The sequence below is a fragment of the Xenopus tropicalis genome, chromosome 7, assembly GCF_000004195.4.
Source record: "Xenopus tropicalis strain Nigerian chromosome 7, UCB_Xtro_10.0, whole genome shotgun sequence".
Lineage (NCBI taxonomy): Eukaryota > Metazoa > Chordata > Amphibia > Anura > Pipidae > Xenopus > Xenopus tropicalis.
The window spans coordinates 49,630,245-49,650,121 of record NC_030683.2 but is presented as its reverse complement, the minus strand read 5'-3'; the positions used below and the strand labels follow the sequence as shown (position 1 = coordinate 49,650,121).

Sequence of the window (19,877 nt, the reverse complement as noted above, 5' to 3'; positions counted from 1 at the left end):
TCATTTCAAAACAATGTATATACACTAAAGATTTGTGACTGTGTAAATATAAGTAGGGTATGTCCTTATGGCAGCAATATTGTATCTGATAGAATTGTCACAAGATAGTGAAGGCGTGAAATCAGACTTTATTGTATAGGGTGTTCTTTGCTAAAACAAGATGCCAACTCCAAAACCAAGGGGCTGATTTACTAACCCACGAATCCGACCCGAATTGGAAAAGTTCCGACTTGAAAACGAACATTTTGCGACTTTTTCGTATGTTTTGCGATTTTTTCGGATTCTTTACGAATTTTTCGTTACCAATACGATTTTTGCGTAAAAACGCGAGTTTTTCGTATCCATTACGAAAGTTGCGTAAAAAGTTGCGCATTTTTCGTAGCGTTAAAACTTACGCGAAAAGTTGCGCATTTTTCGTAGCGTTAAAACTTAAAAGGTGCAAAGTTTCGCGTAAGTTTTAACGCTACTAAAAAAGCGCAACTTTTTGCGCAAGTTTTAACGCTACGAAAAATCGCCAGATTTTACGCAACTTTCGTAATGGCTACGAAAAACTCGCGTTTTTACGCAAAAATCGTATTGGTAACGAAAAATTCGTAAAGAATCCGAAAAAATCGCAAAACATACGAAAAAAACCGCAAAATACCGATCATTACAAAAAAAAACGCAATCGGACTCATTTCGACCCGTTCGTGGGTAAGTAAATCAGCCCCCAAGTATGGATGGCAGTCTATTACTTCTCTGCTGTTACAGGAGTAATATGTAAAAGCTAAATTTAAGTGAATTATAGTCATTGAATTCCATCAGGGCAAGTAATCATAGATCTATCCCTGTTAATATAGCAAGTGTTAGGGTCTGATACAACCAGAGGGCTTCAAAAACACTTATGTCTGAGATCCTCATTTTATAATAATCTGATCTCCACATAATTGGTGTACTGGATAATCCCTGCACAAAAAAAGAAAGAGAAAATATCCTGCATGATAACTAGGCCCAGATTATTAGAGGGCTGAAAGACATGTGCAGTCTCTGCAAAAACAGAATAATGCAAGTTTTGAAGAGCAGTCTATGGCACAGTTACAATATTTTTACTTAATACAGCAAAAAAGTGATTTTATAACAATAACACAACATGTACAAGAAGCCTAATTAAGCAACATTTTTTAGATGATTTGATATAGTACTGCTTATGTAAAGTAAGGTTATGGTTTACATTGCAAGAGTGAAGCAAACTAAGAGTTGGAGGGAATGGAAAGCAGTAGCTAAATAGGAAGACACAAATAAAATATATAAACTATAGTAAAGATAAAATGGAAACATATAGTACATAAAGGATCCAGTTAAATGTTATGGGGTAAACACACCAAATTAAATGGGGGTCCAGGTGCACATGCCCCAGACCTTCAGCTTAAGGGAAGTTGCAGAAACTTTTCTTTATAATTAAATAGGCTAGAACAAGCTGGACCTAAAGTAAGGCAGGTAACAATTAGTGATGGGCGAAATGTTTCGGCAGGCATGGATTTGCGGCGAATTTCCGCGTTTCGCGAAATGGATGAAAAAATTTGCCGCACATCCAAAAATTGTCGCCGGCGTCAAAAAAGAATAGTCGCAGGCATCAAAAGAATAGCCGCGCAACGAAATAATAGCCATGGGCGACAAAATAATAGCCGCGGGTGACAAAATAATAGCCGCGCGACAAAAGAATAGCTGCGGGCATCAAAAGAATAGCTGCGGGCAACAAAAGAATAGTCGCGGGCAACAATTTTATGCCGCACTACATTTTCGGCGTTTCACAAATTTTTCGCCATTTCGCGAATCTTTTGAAAGATTCGCAAATTTTTCGGCAAAAGCAAAATGGAACAGATTCGCTCGTCACTAGTAAAAATATTTATTTTAAGAAAATATAACCCAAAAAAACAAAAGCCTTAGCCATCCCATGCCTAAAGGGGCACTTAATCATAGGCTAAAGAAGCACAGAACATGTTACAGTATTTAAAGTTAAAAAAACACCAATCATGAATCATGGTTGATAAGCAAATCAAACATATCAACTGAGATTATTGCTTTTTAAAAATAAATTATTTAAAATTCAGGCAATGTCCGGTCCTAGTAAACTTATTCTACTAGACAGGAAACATTATACTATTTCCTTTTTCTTTGATTTTGTGCAATTCTTTCAATACCTATTACTACAAAATAGTCAAAAGATCTACCTATACATTAATTTTAGTTAGCTTATGTAGTATATTTATTTATTATTTAGCTACAGTGATTTCACCCTTTTTCTTTCCTTGAGAGTGCAGCTTGTCTGCCCAATATTTACATTTTTTACAAGTAATCAAATGAATAATATTCTTAGGGTTACAGTTTATACATTGGCTAAACATATAGTTTATACCAGATGTGAAAGAACTAAATGTTTGTGTTTTTTGTAAATAATTGCATGAAATGCATCTAGAGGAACCGCAACACATAGGAATAAGTTTACTTATTCCAATGTGTTGATCTAACTTTTTGCCTCGTGCATTGACCTGTTTGGCACCCTCAGAAATTTTTAACCAAAGAGGTTTTGTTAAAAAACATCTTTAACTCTTAAAGTGCTAGCAGAATTTCACATTTCAGTTCTCCTCAGTGCCAGACGTTTTGTAAACATTCTGTGCTCTCTTATTTTAGGGGCATTTACTGGGGGGGAGGCTTAGTTTAGGTAGGCAAACTATATTTTTTTTTTTTCAGGAAAACCCAAACTTTCCAAATCTGGCTGCTTTTTTTATATTTCCACTTCTCAAAGGTTTACTGCATTTTTTGTGAGGTAAAAACACAAAAAAATTGTGTGTCCCCCCCAAAACCATATATTTTTGGAAAGTACACATTCGGGTGAATTCAATATAGGAACCCCTGTCTTTCTACTCCAAACTACACAATGCTTTCCCAAAATTGGCAGTTTTAATAAAATACCTGAAAATCACATCAAACCTTACACTTTCAAGCACCTTATCTGCCACATAACACTAGGTACCAAGAAAAAACATCCTAAATATGAAAGCCAAGGGTCCACTGAATAGTTTGATGCCTATTGTGCATAGGATCACCAAAAGGAAGTTAGTGCATACGAATTGGCCCGGAGATCTCTTTGGCTACTGAAAAGTCAACACATTTACTATATTTTTGTGTGGTTAAACACAAAAATTTTGCTGACCCCCCCCACCCCCAAAACTACATGTTTTTGGAAAGAACACATTCTAGTGAATTCAAAATGGGCACCCAAGTCTTTTTACTCCAAACTGCAGAGACACAATGGTTTCACAAATTTGGTTTTGATGAAATATCTGAAAATCGCATCAAATCTTCCACTTTCGAGCACCTTATCTCCCACATAGCATTGTTACCAAGGCAAAACATCCTAAATATGAAAGCCAAGGGTTCACTGAACAGTTTGATGGCCATTGTGCATAGGATTACCAAAGTATCTGGCATTTAGAGACCCCAAAAGTCAACACATTTACAGCATTTTTTGTGGGGTAAAAACACAAAAAAAATATGTTGACCCCCCCCCCCAAACCATTTAAAATACATATTTCTACTGCAAATTACCAAACTAAAAAGCAATGCTAAACCTAGCAGTTTTTAAGAAATTTCTGAAAATTGTCACAAAGCTTGCATTTTACTCCATTATATATCCCACACTTTGTAGCGTATCAACATAAAACATTCTAAATATGAATGTCAGGAGTCTACTAAACAGTTTGATGCCCAATATGCATAGATTTACCAAACTATGTGGTGTACAGAGGCACCCAGATGAAAATAGTGCATATAATTTTCACGTCTAGCGTTCCGGCCGGTGCAATTTTAGCACCAGGTATGTGTATTATGTGCCATAAGACCCCCTAACAGTATGGAGACCCTAAAAAAACCATATATTTTCCGAAAGTACACATTCTGACAAAACAAAAATGAGTAAATACATCTTTTTACTGCAAACTACCAAACTACAAAGCTATGTTAAACATAGCTATAAAATTTCTGAAAATCATCACAAAGCTTACATTTTACCCCACATTTTGTAATGTATCAACATAAAACATTCTACTAAACAATTTAATGCCCAATATGCATAGATTTACCAAACTATGTGGTGAACAGAGGCACTCAAATCAATATATAGCAGATACAATTTCCATGGGCAATGACAAGTAACAAAGAACAATGTGAAATGCAATAAAATTGCTAAAATCCAAAAAAAACCACTAAAATCGCTGGGGTTTTTTTTTTTTTGCCTCGTGTAATCTGTAGTCAGATGTGTGTGTGTGTGTATAGAATAGAATATAGAATTACATAGAATTACAGAAGTACATTTTAGTAGTTATTAATACCTGTTTATTGTATAATGTAAAAACGTCAAAGTAGAGAACTCCTGTGCATATACATTTAGAGAGTAATAATATTTTCTAGTATAGTTTAGCGTGCCTACATCTGTAAATAGAAAAATGTAATAAATGGGAAATTGCTGAGTAATAACAGCTAATAAGTTCATAGTTAAAAACGTTTTAGTATATAAATGTAAGGGCCTCTTATTCACTGAAGTAAGGTAAATATTCTCAATGCTAAAGTAAATTCAAAAGAGACTTGGACATGTTAAAGTAAACAGAGGTCCAGGACTAGATGGGATTCATCCCAGCGTATTAAACGATCTTAGCGCTGTGATTGCCAAACCTTTTCACTTAATTTTTCAGGATTCATTGAGGTCTGGCATGGTGCAGAGAGACTGACGAATTGCTTGGGCTGTTCTAAGCCTGAAACTATAGGAATACATTGCAAATTACAATACTATAAGTTTGTGCTAGCATGGTTTAATGTGCAACAGATCTTGCCAGACTAATTTAGATGCCTTTTATGAGGAGGTGAGCAGGAACCTCGATGCTGAAATGGCAGTGGATGTTATTTACTTAGACTTTGCTACAGCATTTTATACAGTACCTCACAGAAAGTTAATAATAAAACTGAGGAATATTAGCCTAGAATATAATATTTATAATTGGATAGATAACTGGCTGAAGGATAGATTGCAAAGAGTGGTGGTAAATGGAACATTTTCTAATTGAGCCAGTGTTGTTAGTGGAGTACCGTAGGGGTCAGTCCTTGGTCCTTTGCTTTTTAACTTGTTTATTATTAATGACCTGGAGGTGAGCAACAAAGTACTTTTTCTATTTTTGGTGACGATACTAAATTTTTATTTCAACCCTATGCAACTATGTGTGAGGAAAAGTTTATCAGGTATTGCTGGAAAACCAACAGGATTAATTAAAAGTGCTGCAGTTATTGAAATGTAAGGGGTTGATTGTTAAAATATTAAACTGAGAAATCTAGAGGGTTTTCCAGAAATTTAATATTTATCTGGAGTTGCTGAAGATTTCCTGTCAGTAAATGTTGTGTTTATCTGAAATGGGGAACAGAATTACCTGGCAGATAAAGATCCTCCTGAATAAAGACACCAGCTAGTCCCTCATTCACTAGTTCGCACATTACTACAAGATAAACCAATTATGTAGTAATGTCTCTCTGACCGCATCCCTTGAAGTCTGTATTTAGCATGCTTGGTTATTAGTACAATAAAATGTCCTCCATTTCAAATTGTTTGCTGCATTTAACAGTTAGGAATATGATCATAGGAAAGCAAGTCTGAGAAAATCAGAAATAGGGGCCTGTCTAATACTGAACTATGCTCTCTCAGTACCTGATGCCTTGTTAATTACTTTGAGTAAACCTTTCTGTATCATATCCTGAATTAACCACTGACTAGATTGAGCTGAGCCATCAGCATCCCTATAAGGTGGGTCTTGAAGAAAAGAACTGGTTTATAACATTTGCATTTCCTGTATCTTTTATAATCATAATATTACCAATATTAAATGAAACCACATTCTCAGCCACACTCTATGAAATGTACCATTTGTATAGTAAGCATCTGCAAATAGCTTAACTTATTTGTTCATAATGTTTACTTTACAAATAAATGTAACTGGCCTGTTTTTTTTTTAATGTTATAATGCAATGAATGTGGTTGTTTGTCCCTATTAATCATTATGATCCCATAGTTACTTTAATCAGCTTGTTTATTCAAATTCAGAAAAGTGAACTTTACATTATGTTCAACAGCAAAATGAAAATTTGAAAGATTTTATTTTCAATCATTTTCCATTGTGTTAACAAAGATTTTTATAATTATGCTTTACAATTCTAAACTTGATTTTAATCTTCATTTTCTGACTCCTCCTCCACAGCCTGATCCATAGCTTCCGCAAACATTGTAGCTTCCACTCGTCTGGCTGTTGCAGGAGCAGCCTCCGCTTCCACATCCACCAATGCCATTTCCACTAATCTGGGTGATGCCACCTGCTCCGCATCCACTGATGCCACTTCCACTAATCTGGCTGATGCCACCTGCTCCGCATCCACTGATGCCACTTCCACTAATCTGGCTGATGCCACCTGCTCCGCATCCACTGATGCCACTTCCACTAATCTGGCTGATGCCACCTGCTCCGCATCCACTGATGCCACTTCCACTAATCTGGCTGATGCCTACTCCACTTCCCCCGATGCCACTAATCTGGCTGATATTACTTGCTCCATATGTTCCTCCAGCACCACCTGCGCAACCTCCACTTATTTGGCCAATCTGACCTTGTTGGCAAGTGGTGACAGTGCCTGTTAAGAAAAATCAAAGATTTAAAATAAAATTAAAAAGTATTTAAAAATATTGAACTAGCTTTGCTCTTGAATCCAGTCTTATTTCTCAATTATGATCATATTTACTTGCAAAGGATATCCAAGGGTCTAAATATGAACAGCTCCTGCTTTAATTTTGTAAAATATTTAACTCTCCAGATAATTACTGGTGAAGCAGTACATTGCTGATGTTTCACCTCCTCAGTATTTCTTGCATCCCTCCATCCTTTCCCCATCTGATAAAATATTAAGTGCAAACATAAAGTGCTACTGTACAAGATGCTTAATTTGCAATACGATTGGCTGGAATGATTCAGCCATTCATATAAAAGATATTCAAATTCAGCTGAATGGAAGAGACATGCTCAGTGGTTCTTCATGCCTGCACTTCATTTTTTATTTCCTGCACACTGGCACAGGGAAGAGGTTGGTGACCCCCTGCTTATGGGGGGGGGGGGGGTTGATAGAGGATATTATGACTGGGAATACAAAGCATCAGTGGTAATTACCTTGAAAACAAAACATTTTTCAAATGGTACATCTTTTGTATATCTTCTCAAGTAAAAGATACTATGCAGTACATACAAGCAACATGTAAGTTGCTTACAGTGCCCTATACCTAACAGCAGTTTTTCTGAGTTTGATTCATTATTTACTGCTAAAAATTGGCACTGTCAATTTATATAAACATTAGATGCTTATTATAAATCCATGATACGGATATATACATTGCATACACAGATTATAAGCCTCATTGTTTAACTCACATGCTACATACAAGATCTATCAAGTGTATTTTCTACATACAATTCCATAAAGCTGTAGGAAACAACAAAACAATATTCCTACCTGCACATCCCTGGTTACCTTGGAGTTTCTGAACTGGTGCACATGCTGTGAAGAAAAAATATTTGTACTGCTGTTTAAAACATGCCTGTAGGTTTAATGTTTTTAGCTCTAAATTAAACATGGCATTATTATTGCTATAAGTTATTACTGACCCTTTGGTGTGATTACCAAAATTAAAAAAAATAAATAAAAGTAAAGAAAAACTATGATACCACAATACCCAACCTGAGCCCATTTTATTAGTTTCATAACAGAATTTGAACAATACTGCTATTTTGGGATATGGGATATACTGTACTTATACACTAAAACTGTTTTAAAGAAGGGCAGGAAATGAGGTAGGCACCGCAAACGTGATTGCCTCCAATATGCGAATAGCAGCACAACCTAAATCAAATACAACCTTACATCACCTGTTCATAAGCTTTATAAAATATGTTCATTAAAGACCAATAATATCAGCATCAACATCTTATATTTAGTACTTTTGTTTTTAAAAATAAACCACTGACTGTTAGACCCATACTTACGGTTAGTATTTATGTATTGTTGTGAGGATCCTCCTATTCCACTGCCTCCACTGCCATAATATCCACCTCCTCCACCACAACCACCTTTGACTCCAGACATGATTTCTCAACAAACTGGATAAGAACTGAAGGAGTAGGTTGGTACGGATCTGCTAACACTGATAGTTTGTACTGCATTTATATACTATTTACATTCTGACTGTCAAGATTTTAGAAACCAATGAGATCTCTATAAAATCCCAAATATGATCATAATGATGATGATGTAGGTATTGTTGGTTAATGATTCAGTACATTTTTTGTTATTTATAACTTCAGGGTGTACCTTATTGCTATAAAGTCTCTGAATTCAACAGAATACCAATGAGTAGTATGGGTATTATATTCTAATAATACCTGAGTCAGTTTAAATGAGGATAATTGCATTGGTTATAGACAAAGAATATTTGAACAGCTCTCTAATATTCTCTAATACCATGCCTGAACTCTGGCAAGAATTTAAAGTGCAATATATCAGCTTATGAATTAGGCAAAAACAGAATCTAAAGATTTTTCAAATGTTCTCTCTTTTTTTATTTATAGCAATAAAATGTAACCTTTTAAGCTATGTATATTTACTACCATTTTGTTGCTGTGTAAATGTAAAAATTGTCTGTCCTTCTGGCAACAATATTGTATCTGATAGAACTGCTACAAGATGCTGAAGTAGTTATAACAGGCTTTATTATATAGGGTGTTCTTTGCTTAAACAAGATGCCAACTCTAAAATCAAGTATAATTGGCAGTCTATTTCTGCTCTGCTGTTACAGGAGTAAATGTCTATGTAAACTGTAATTTCAAAGAACATAATAGTTGTTGAATTCCATCAGGGCAATATCTTAAAATTATGGATCTATCCCCATTAATATAGCAAGTCTTAGGGTGTGATAAACCCAGTCAGAGGGCTTCATTTACCTTTGTGATAGAGACCCTGACTTTCTAATAATCTGATGTCCATATAACTGGTGTATTGGATAATCTCTTCACTACAAATAAAAAATTAGATAATAGAAAGAGAAAGATCCTGTGTAATAAATAGGTCCACATTATTATAAGGCTGAAAGACTTTTCTCACATCAGTTAATAGAGTACAGTCTCAAAAATAGAATAATGCAGGTTTTGAAAAACAGGCTATGGCACAGTTACAACAGTCTGCTTAACACAGGAAAGAAATGATTTTGTAAAGAGCAGGCAATATGGCTAATAATGAGTGATGAGCGAATCTGTCCCGTTGTGGTTCGCTCAAAAATTTGTGAAACGATTGGAAAATTTGCGAAACAGCAGAAAATCCACGAAATGCGTTTCTCGCGCAATTTTTTGATGCCTGCGTCTTTTTGTTGGCCATGTCTGTTTTTGTAGCGACATCACTGCACCCGCAACTTTATGGTGATTCACTCATCACCATACGTAACTGCCCGCATGCAAAGATGTTCTACCCTTTCTCTGTGCTCTCTATGCAGTCTGTCCCCACTGTATTGCTCCATGCTCTTACACAGCTTGCACTAACAATAATGCAGAACACACAGGAGAGCACAGCTGCCCACATAGAATTAGTCCTTAGTATATCTTTCTGGAAGCTGCCTCACTAGTTGCTGTGATATATCTATGAATAATAAACATCAGAGAACTGCCATTTAGTGGGCAAAAATAGTGCCTTCTAGGGTATATTAACCCTTTAAGTGCCACAGAATGTAGAATCTAATAATAATAATAATAATAATAATAATATGTTACAAAATTGCCCCATATTGGGGCAAAGTGCAAGCTTTGTGACGATTTTCAGACTTTTCATAAAAACCATTATATTCAGCATAGGTTTGTAGTTTGGTAGTTTGAAGCAGAAAAAATGTACAGGTATGGGATCTCTTATCCTGAAACCCGTTATCCGTTTCCCGTTTCCCGTAATTATGGAAAGGCCTTTTCACATAGACTCCATTATAAGCAAATTATTCTAATTTTTAAAAATGATTTCCTTTTTCGCTGTAATAATTAAACAGTACTTTGTAATTGATCCCAACTAAGGTATATTGAATCCTTATTGGAGGCAATACAATCCTATTGGGTTTATTTAATATTTAAATGATTTTTAGCAGACAAGTTATGGAGATCCAAAATATGGAAAGATCCCTTATTCGGAAAAATCCAGGTCCTGAGCATTCTGGATAACAGGTCCCATTCCTGTACTGTATTTACCTATTTTTGTTTTGTCAGAATGTGTACTTTTGGAAAATATATGGTTTTACAGGGTCTCCATACTGTTCGGGGGTCTTATGGTACAAAATACACATACTAAGTGCTAAAATTGCACAAGCCAGAGCATCAGGCATGAAAATTCATATACACTTTTTTTCACTTGGGTGCCTCTGTATGCCACATAGTTTGGTAAATCTATGCATATTGGGCATCAAACTGTTCAGTAGACCCGTGGCGTTCATATTTCGAATGTTTTATGTTGGTATGTTACAAAATGTGGGATACAGAATAGGATAAAATGCAAGCTTTGAGACAAATTTCAGAAATTACATAAATAAAAGGTAACATGCCTACATTTAGCTTAGCTTTGCTGTTTGGCGCATCGCCATACAAAAACATATTTACCCATTCTACATTCAAAAATTATGTACTTTATGAAAATATGAGGTTTTCTGGGGTCAACTTACTTACTTCACTCCTTTTCCACATATATTTCTAATACCAAAAAATACACTGCCTGATTTTTATTCCATGAAATATGTATGCACCAACTTCTTTTTGGGGCCAGATACAGTGGTGATCCTATGCACAATGGGCATCAAACTGCTCAGTGGACCCTTGGCTTTCATATTTGTTGTGTCTTGGTACCTAATGTTATGTAGGAGATAAGGTGTTTGGTGCTTGATGCAATTTTCAGGTATTTTATCAAAAATTAAAAATTTTGGGAAAGCATTGTGACTCTGTAGTTTGGAGTAGAAAGACATGTATGCCCATTTTTAATTCACCCGATTAAAAATGAAATATGTTTCTGGTACAAATCCCTGTACCGTGAAAACTATACATTTTTCTCTCAATCCTGTTCCAAAAGTGGAAATACACAAAAAGATTTGGAAAGCTCAGGTTCTCCTAAAAAAAGATATATAGTTTTCCTACCTAAACAACCCCCCCCCCCCCTCCAGAAAATACCCATAAAATAAGAAAGCACAGAATGTTTACAAAATGTCTGGCACTGAGTGGAACTGAATTGTGAAATTCTACTGGCACTTAAAGTGTTAAAGAGTTACTTTTTTTTACTTTATTTTTTTTTTAACTTTATTTATTTTTAAACAACAACAGCAATAATAATGATTGTGATAATAATAATAATGATTATGATAATAATAATAATATGAACAGTAAGTTTCTTTTTCTTAAATATGAAGACACCAGGCTCTGCCTGGTGAGCCCTGGATATCAGGTTCACTGGTAGCCTCTTGATGTCCCAGTCTGTCAATCAAAATGTGACCCCCCCCCCAACTTCTGCAAGAAAAAGAATGAAGAGACATTTTGCTAGTAAAGAGTAAGATGATTATTTCAGGAACAGTACAGAATTTGTAACTGATTATATTTAGAAAGTTTCATGTTTCTGTGAAATAAAGAATTTAATAGAATTTCACTTTTGCAATGTAACGCTATAAGATGTATACATTTGTCTTAAACAAAGCAGACATAATACAATGGTAATCTCAAGCTGCAGGCATACCTTCAGTTCTCTTAATAGTGCCCTTAAGTCTCCCCATATTTCTCCTGTTCAGATGAGCAGAAAAAACTGCTGAGCTCTGTAAAAAAAATTCCCATAATGCCTCACTTCTGCACCAAGACCAAGACCTCTGTACATGAGCAGTTTGTAAAACTATGAGGAAGCTTCCTGCTGATTGGCTCTGATCACTCATTCCTAAGGGGGCGTGGGCGTTCTTAGCAGGGGGGAGCAGGAGAGAAGAGAGACTCTGGCATAGGAATTACAGAGACAAGAAATCTTGTTTCTTTTGATAGAGGGCTCAGTGCAGCGTTTCTGTGAGTGCTTATGGTGGTATTTACATAGACCTTTCTGAAAAATTTTACTGAGTTTTTACCTTTCCTTCTCCTTTAAGATTTAATAACCTGCTTTTCCCATTAAAATGAGCTGACTATAGGCTTCTTACTCTATAGTAAGTAGTGACAGCATGGATCATACAAATAAAATGCTGTTGGACTGCTTTATTAATGCCGGTTGGTCATATTTAATCCTGGAGCTATGACAAATTTGTATTTACCAATTGCTCAGTGCAGTGCCACAAGGTGGTTAATTAACCATTTGTTGGATAGTTTCATCTAAAATGTAAAGATACATTTACCTATTTTAGCACCATAACGCTTAAGCCAACAATGGGAGCTTTTATAACCCAACATGTTCTACCAGGATAAAAATCATCCATGATTGCTCTCTGGGAAGTGCAGTTGTGAGTGTTTCTTGGCCTGATAACATTCACCAGAGCATTTTCAGACATTTCAGATACAAGTGGCTACATGACCCATATGATTTGAGCCTTAGGTTCATGGCACACCAGAGGCAGATTTATTAAAGTGTGAAATAGAGCTCATCACATTAAAATCCCAACACTTATTATTTATTCTTATGGGAGTTTTAGAGGCATATATATATCAAATGGTAAACTCTAACTTTCACCCATAAACCTCTAAAATCCCACAGAAATGAATAGAGAGTAAAGGGATTTTATCATGGTGAGCTCTAATTTCACACTTTAATAAATCTGCCCCCACATGTTACCCCCTGTTACAGCTTGGCCTGCCTGAATGGCAGCTGCTTGATACCAGCAATGATAGCTCAGTAGTGATGGGTGTAATGGGTGTTTCTCTACTGGTAAACATACACCAGGCAGCAAAGGCCTGCTGTACTGTGGGCTGTAGGTACACTGTGTTACCACTACCCACAATAAATGGTTTGCAGTAAATCTGCTGAAGCTTTTTTCCTACTTTTTGGATTTTTGCTGTTATACATAAAACCATGCTGGCACAAACTTATAGTACTGTGAACTACAATGTATTCAAGTACCCTATCCCTTATTACCCCTTCCAAAAGTTTTCCTACTACTTTTTTCCAAAATCCTCAAAGAATACACCCAATTCAGTAAAATCTATATATATAGTATGCTAACACAGTTTAATAAACTGAGTCAATAAAAAGGGCATTGACTCAAGGGATGAGAACATAATTTTGCCCCTTTATAGGTCCCTGGTAAGGCCTCACCTTGAGTATGCGGTGCAGTTTTGGGCTACAGTCCTTAAGAGGGATATTAATGAGCTGGAGAAAGTGCAGAGACGTGCAACTAAACTGGTTAAGGGGATGGAAGATTTAAACTATGAGGTGAGACTGTCGAGGTTGAGGTTGTTTTCTCTGGAAAAAAAGCGCTTGCGAGGGGACATGATTACTCTGTACAAGTACATTAGAGGGGATTATAGGCAGTTGGGGGATGTTCTTTTTTCCCATAAAAACAATCAACGCACCAGAGGTCACCCCTATAGATTAGAGGAACGGAGCTTCCATTTGAAGCAGCGTAGGTGGTTTTTCACGGTGAGGGCAGTGAGGTTGTGGAATGCCCTTCCTAGAGATGTGGTAATGGCAGATTCTGTTAATGCCTTTAAGAGGGGCCTGGATGAGTTCTTGATCAATCAGAATATCCAAGGCTATTGTGATACTAATATCTACAGTTAGTACTAGTGGTTGTAATTATAGTTTATGTATGTGAGTGTATAGATTGGTAGGTGTGGGTTAGGTCTGCTGGGTTTACTTGGATGGGTTGAACTTGATGGACACTGGTCTTTTTTCAACCCTATGTAACTATGTAACTACTATAATTAGACAATTTATAAAAGAGATCAAAGTTAAAGACAAAAATCTTTACCTACCCCAGGTCCCTCGGCAAATATTTCAAATGCTAGTACACATGCAGGGAAGATCACATAAATATACACGCACTCACCGATGCCGAAATTTGGTTCGGGTGCTTGGAGCCCCGAACCCGTAGCCCAAGGGAGCAAACTCAAATCTCTGAAGAAAGCGGCTCGCAAAGCACCATGGTCAGCCAGAGAATGGATAAAACTTGAACTTTATTTACATTCTTAAAAACCCAGAACGCCTGACGCATTTTGTGCGTGCCCGCACCCAATCATAGGCAAACTACTTTTTTCCAGACTTACAGGCCTATAGTTTTCAGGCTGAGAACGGGATCCCATTTTAAATAACGGCACCACATTAGCAATTAGCCAGTCTCTCAGCACCATGCCAGACCTCAACGAATTCTGAAAAATTAAGTGAAGAGGCTTGGCAATCACAGCGCTAAGCTCATTTAATACCCTGGGATGAATCCCATCCGGCCCTGGACCTTTGTTTACCTTTACATGTTGAAGTCTCTTTTGAATTTCCTCCCGAGTGACCCATGCGTCAGTAGCTAAATTACTAGAACTGGGCATATTAAAAGGGAAGCCTTCATTAGCTGGCTCCTCAGATATATAGACAGAAGAAAAATAAAGGTTCAAAATTACCACTTTTTCCCAGTTCTCATCAACCAACTTACCCCCCATGATAATAAGGTTCCCACCCCTTCTTGCTTCTTTTTTTTTTTACTATTCACAAAATTAAAAAATAACTTGAATGCTTTAAAAGCACGTTTTTTCTTACCAACCTCGACACTAACACTTTTATTCAGCCATAAAGGTTTTGCTTTGCGATGCCTCTCCTTGCTTACAAGGGGAATATACTGTTGTGTATACCTGCAAAGCAATGTTTTAAAGATGTTCCATTTTCCTTCTGTGTCTAACCCTATGAAAAGCCTTGGCTGCCAAAAGGCCAGATGAGCTGGGAGTGTCACTGTGGCCGCTCAAACATTTGTAATAACGACACAACAACATTTGTGTGGATAAATTAGCGGCCACAGCTTTTATTAAACATATATATGAAAAAACAACATTAACAAAATATGCCAACTGCTGGGGGGCCCGGCAGGCACGACTTGAACCCCGCTGTACCAGGAGTCTCCTGCAGCTGGCCCCAGCTGTAAGCTGCAGACCAGCCGCTTAACGTAGTCTCCAGACTACGCTGTCAGATGTTGCCATCCACCAAATAAAAGCTGTGACAATAAAGAACCTAGGCATGAGATAAACATAAACAGAACATATCACAATAATAACAAAATCAACACTTGAAGAAGAGTGGGTGGGAAACTTTTCTAAGTTGTAGAGCTTTTCTTCCCTGACAGGAATCACTTTCTTCTGACATGAGGTACTAGAGGAGGGATGGTGATAGGTTCAGGGGTTGCCTAGTAACCAGGCACGCTCTCAGCTCACTGGCCGGCAGCCATGGCCCACCACCCCCCACTTGGGTGGTTGCTGGGCAGCCTTGGCTGCCAAAAGGCCAAATGAGCTGGGAGTGCCACTGTGGCCACTCAAACATTCGTAATAACGACACAACAACATTTGTGAGGATAAATTAGCGGCCACAGCTTTTATTAAACATATATATGAAAAACAACATTAACAAAATATGCCAACTGCTGGGGGGCCCGGCAGGCACGAATTGAACCCGGAGTCTCCTGCAGCTGGCCCCAGCCGTAAGCTGCAGACCAGCCGCTTAACTCACCAAATTTATCTCCAGACTACGCTGTCAGATGTTGCCATCCGCCACCAACAATTCGGCTACTCCTAGCCAGATTGGTGCCCCAACATCGACAGCGCTGTATATGATCTCAGACCAAACCAGAACGCAGGATCTTAAAAAATTGGAGCAACGCTCCAGATCCTGCCTAATGGAATGTATGAGGTCCACATTCTTGCCCATCCCAATATCATTCCCCCCCGCATGGATCATTATTACCTTTGGACCTGTTGTTATCTCTTGAAGCTGAAGAAATTCCAGTAAGATCTGTTGCCACAAAAGACCCCTAATGCCCCTCCAACGAACACGTACTGTACTTTCAGGGAAACCAAGCTGTCTGCCGTAACTGCGCATGGATGCCCGTCTTGCTGCCCAATAAACATAAGAATGGCCCAAGATCAACACTGTAGCTTTGGGCATACCTGGGGGTAAAAAATTACAACAAATGAGGGCGTACATAAAGCTGGAATCTCCTGGACTCCCATCTGCCTATGCGCTTAAATTCTTCCTCTCTGAACCCATGCCTGCAAGCCTCGGTTGCCGCCCCTATTCGGAAGGAATGGGTATGGAAGGAGAAGGGGGCTATGCCCAGTGTTTTAATCGGAAAATAGCTAGGAACTGGAATTGTGTCAGTGGGGTGCCGTCGGCATGGAGTAGTAGCAGACCAGGAATACCCAATTTCAACGCCAAGTATTGGTGGGCTAAACTTACTGGGCAGGCCACTCCCCCTGTCCCACACAGTGTGACCATTCGCCCTTTTCCCTGTTGGTCGGTTTTTGACTGCCTGAGCAGTATAGATAAGAATCTGTCACCGATGTGCACATCAGAAAACTGAATCCCTCCCGGCCTGTTTTTGGATGAGGATACTAACTCCTCAATGCGGAAGGCCCCGAAAAAAGCAATAGAAAAGGCTAAGCGGAACAGATGTGATTCATATGCTGAATGGCAAATAGTATGCACCGAGGAGATTAGCTGGGACAACATGTGAAAGCTAATTGGGCGCCTGACATCCCTACCCTTAACACTGCATTTCCAACCCTTCAGTACTTTTATTAACCACAAATTCCTTTGTGATATTCTTCCACTGAAACAGCTGGAAAAGGAAGGATAATGCAGCCAAGTTCCTTTCTGCTGTGACGTGGGTGACCAAAAAATGCCAACCCTTCTGAAGCCTCTCCAAAACCTCTTTTAAACCCCTTCTTGAAGCTATCCAATGTATCTTCCATTACAAATAATTCAGAGAGAAGTTTCCAAAGCCTCACAGCTCTCGCTGTAAAAGACACTTTCTGAATATTTCGATTTAACCGTCTTTCTTTCTGGCATATTCTGGATGGGACATACTAGCACTCTGTAAAGTAGAAAAATGAACCCCTCCTACTGCGAATCTGTGACCCTTTTAATGCAGTGCAGAACCTTGTTTTCCCTTGGAGCTGTTGACTGGTGTTGCTTGCTACAGCCGAGTTTATGATCTACAAGGACCCAATGTCCTTCTCCATTATGGATAGCATAGGAAAGCAAGTCTGAGATTCAGAAATAGGGGCCTGTCTAATACTGAACTATGCTCTCTCAGTACCTGGGGGTGTATTCAATCTGGCCCTGGTGCCTTGTTATTAATTTTGATTAAGCCTTTCTGTACCATATCCTGAATTAACCACTGACTAGATTGAGCTGAGCCATCAGCGTCCCTATAAGGTGGGTCTTGCAGATTTATCACATTTGCTTTTTCTGTATCTTTTATAACCATAATATTACCATTATTTAATGAAACCACATTCTCGGCCACACTCTATTAAATGTACCATTTGTATAGTAATCATCTGCAAATAGCTTACCTTATATGTTCATAATGTTTACTTTACAAATAAATGTAACTTGCCTGGTTTTTTTTGTTTGTTATAATGGAATGGATTTTGGTGTGTGTCCCTATTAATCATTATGATTCCATAGTTACTTTAATCAATATGTTTATTCAGATTAATAAAGTGAACTTTACATTATGTTCAACAGCAAAATTACTATATGAAAGATTTTTCCAATCTTTTCCAATGTTGTTTTAACAAAGATTTTTTTAATTATGCTTTACAATTCTAATCTTGATCTTGAGATCTTCATTTTTTGACTCCTCCTCCACAGCCTGAGCCATAGCTTCCTCCAATATTGTAGCTTCCACTCGTCTGGCTGCTGCAGCAGCCTCCGCTTCCACTAATCTGGCTGATGCCACCTGTTCCACATCCGCCAATGCCACTTCCACTAATCTGGCTGATGCCACCTGTTCCGCATCCGCCAATGCCACTTCCACTAATCTGGCTGATGCCACCTGCTCCGCATCCACTGATGCCACTTCCACTAATCTGGCTGATGCCACCTGCTCCGCATCCACTGATGCCACTTCCACTAATCTGGCTGATGCCTACTCCGCTTCCACCGATGCCACTAATCTGGCTGATATTACTTGCTCCATAAGTTCCTCCAGCACCTCCTGTGCAACCTCCACTTATCTGGCCAACCTGACCTTGTTGGCAAGTGGTAACAGTGCCTGTTAAGAAAAATTTAAAGATTTAAAAATGAAATTAAAAAGTATAAAAATATCGAACTACCTATGCTTTTGAATGCAGTTAATTCCCAATTATGATCATATTTACTTGCAAAGCTTAACGTTAGACCCAAATATTATAATAACATTGACTGAACTGGGATGGCAAGCATGATTATTAAAGAGGATATCCTGCTTTGGACAAGAGTCTGAATATAAACAGCTCCTGTCTAAAAAAACATTTTCTTAATTTTTTTTATTTTGTAAAATATTCAGCTCTCCAGATAATTACTGGTGAAGGAGTGCATTGCTGATGTTTCACCTCCTTGGTATTTCTTGCATCCCCCCATCCATTCCCTATCTGATAAAAAATGAAGTGCAAACATGAAACGCTACTGTACAAGATGCATATCTTTGATACAATTGGCTGGCATGATTCAGCCAGTCATATCAAATGCCAGATATGTAAATTCAACTGATTGGAAGAGACATGCTCAGTGGTTGTTCATGCCTGTACTTGATTTTTTATTTCCTGCACACTGACACAGGGAAGAGGTTGGTGATCCCTCTGCATGGGGGGGGGGGGTGATAGAGGATATTTGGACTGGGAATTCAAAGCATTAGTGGTAATTTTCTTGACAACAAAACATTTTTCAATATGTAACCTGTACACCTTCTGTATATCCTCTCAAGTAAAAGACGCTATGCAGAACATACAAGCACCATGCAATTTGCTTACAGTGCCCTATACCCAACAGCAGTTATTCTGATTTTGATTCATTATTTACCGCTGAAAAATGCCATTGTCACTTTATATAAACATTAGATGCTTATTATAAATCCATGATACTGATATATACATTGCATACATGGTAATAAAGTGTACAAAAATGTTGACATAAATTCATGTCAATGCAGATTATAAGCCTCATTGTTTAACTCATATGCTACATAAAAGATCTATCAAGTGTATTTTCTACATACAATTCCATAAAGCTGTAGGAAAGAACAAAACAATATTCCTACCTGCACATCCCTGGTTACCTTGGAGTTGCTGAACTGGTGCACATGCTGTAAAGAAAAAACATTTGTACTGCTGTTTAAAACATTCTTATAGGTTTAATGTTTCTAGCTCTAAATTAAACATGGCATTATTATTGCTATAATTTATTACAGCCCTTTTGGTGTGATTACCAATATGCGAATAGCAGAACAACCTAAATCAAATATAACCCTACATCACCTGTTCATAAGCTTTATAAAAATGTTCATTAAAGACCAATAATATCAGCATCAACATCTTATTTTTAGTACTTTTGTATTTAAAAATAAACCACTGACTGTTAGACCCATACTTACGGTTAGTACTTATGTATTGTTGTGAGGATCCTCCTATTCCACTGCCTCCACTGCCATAATATCCACCTCCTCCACCACAACCACCTTTGACTCCAGACATGATTTCTCAACAAACTGGATAAGAACTGAAGGAGTAGGTTGGTATGGATCTGCTAACAGTGATCGTTTGTACTGCATT

General features: G+C 37.7%; 1 protein-coding gene across 2 annotated transcripts in view; it reads right to left on the bottom strand.

The window, feature by feature from the left end:
- Positions 1-17,754: 17,754 nt before the first annotated feature.
- The window catches only part of LOC101732381 (acanthoscurrin-2), a 58,946-nt gene continuing 56,823 nt past the window's right edge, over positions 17,755-19,877 (bottom strand). Inside the window, exons 6-7 of one of the 2 annotated variants that reach the window (XM_031906364.1) lie at positions 18,063-18,172; positions 17,755-18,014 (exon numbers count right to left, since the gene is read on the bottom strand). In XM_031906364.1, coding sequence (XP_031762224.1) covers positions 17,916-18,014; positions 18,063-18,172 — 209 coding nt within the window. In that variant the 3' untranslated portion in view covers positions 17,755-17,915. Of the gene's footprint in view, positions 18,173-19,877 lie in introns of both variants that reach the window. The other variant, XM_031906363.1, reaches the window with a different exon arrangement.